The 1,146-nt window shown below is 40.8% G+C and overlaps 1 protein-coding gene across 1 annotated transcript; it reads right to left on the bottom strand.

Moving 5' to 3' along the window:
• Positions 1-275: 275 nt before the first annotated feature.
• On the bottom strand, positions 276-1,062 carry LOC106106015 (pyruvate carboxylase, mitochondrial-like). Its single transcript, XM_013286539.1, has 2 exons — positions 910-1,062; positions 276-473 (listed from the first exon to the last, which is right to left on the bottom strand). Exons 1-2 carry the CDS (start codon positions 1,015-1,017, stop codon positions 291-293), a joined length of 291 nt encoding a protein of 96 aa, XP_013141993.1. The 5' UTR covers positions 1,018-1,062; the 3' UTR covers positions 276-290.
• Between the last annotated feature and the right edge of the window lie 84 nt (positions 1,063-1,146).

Here is a 1,146-nt window from a genome sequence, read left to right as displayed (position 1 = left end):
TTACGTGCATCTCCTACGTCGATTAAGGGTAGGCAATGCATCTGCAATTGCGGATGTTTGGGCAGTGGTCGCTTCGCCTTTTTAGCAGATTCAGGCGGCCGCTTGCTCGTTTGCCACCTTATGATATAAAAAAAAAACACTTCTTTTATCTTCGTCCTTTCCCAGTTATTTGGGATCGACCTTACTTGTCCTAAGCCTCCAGACAGCACGAATCCTAGAGGCTTGTTCGTCAAGTTGAATGGTTATTGTTCGGAAACCGGCCATTAGATAAGTTAACCATGGACATTGTGTTATGTTTTTGTCGAGTATACCTTGCTGGCGTTGTCATCTCGTATGAAGACGGAGCGCAGCTGGCCGTTCAGCTCGAAGAAGACCTCGCGCTCGCCCGCTGACGTCATCTCCTCCGACACCGCCAACGTCTTGATGTCCAGCGTCTTGCCGCGCTCGATCTTCACCTCGATTGTATCACCCACCTATATATTTGGGGGTAGACAGATATAAACATTAGTCTCGTCTGAATATTGAAACATAAAAGATATGTAAATTTTTTTTTAATAATAAGGCGATGCAAATTCCTTACAAAGTTTGACCGACCGTTTAAACGACCCTTTCGTTTCAGTATTTGGCTATAAGGATATAAAAAATTATTAGTCTTTCTAATAAAAGTGTTTTCTTGCACAGTTTTGACCTTAGTTTCACCTTGGCATAACAACCCCTGTTAGAGTTTAGCTATTTATTACTTAACCAGTTGTTGTTTGCGACTTCACCCGAGTGGAATTAAAAAAAATTTTTAAATCACCTCGGTTTTTATTAGTGAAAGAATTTTTGAATTCTGTCCAGTATATTTTGAGTTATTTCAATATACAAAAAAACAAATCTCTCCTCTTTATAATATAGATATATTCTTACAGTAGGTCCAACAAGGAACGTCTTGGTGTCCAGATGCTTCACGGGTCCATATTTATCTCTGATGCGGAAGAAATCGTTCGCCACTTGCGGGTACATCGCCGCTGACATCACATCCTTGTCTGTCACCTGGAACGATTTAAAACTACTTGTTATTGTGAGTTTTCACTATCAAAATAACTGCGATATATAAAGGCGATGGTGTTCATGTTTCGTCATGCCCATTAGGGGGAGAGTGAC

Source organism: Papilio polytes, unplaced genomic scaffold (genome assembly GCF_000836215.1).
Source record: "Papilio polytes unplaced genomic scaffold, Ppol_1.0 DF822564.1, whole genome shotgun sequence".
Lineage (NCBI taxonomy): Eukaryota > Metazoa > Arthropoda > Insecta > Lepidoptera > Papilionidae > Papilio > Papilio polytes.
This window is presented reverse-complemented; position numbering and strand designations above follow the sequence as displayed.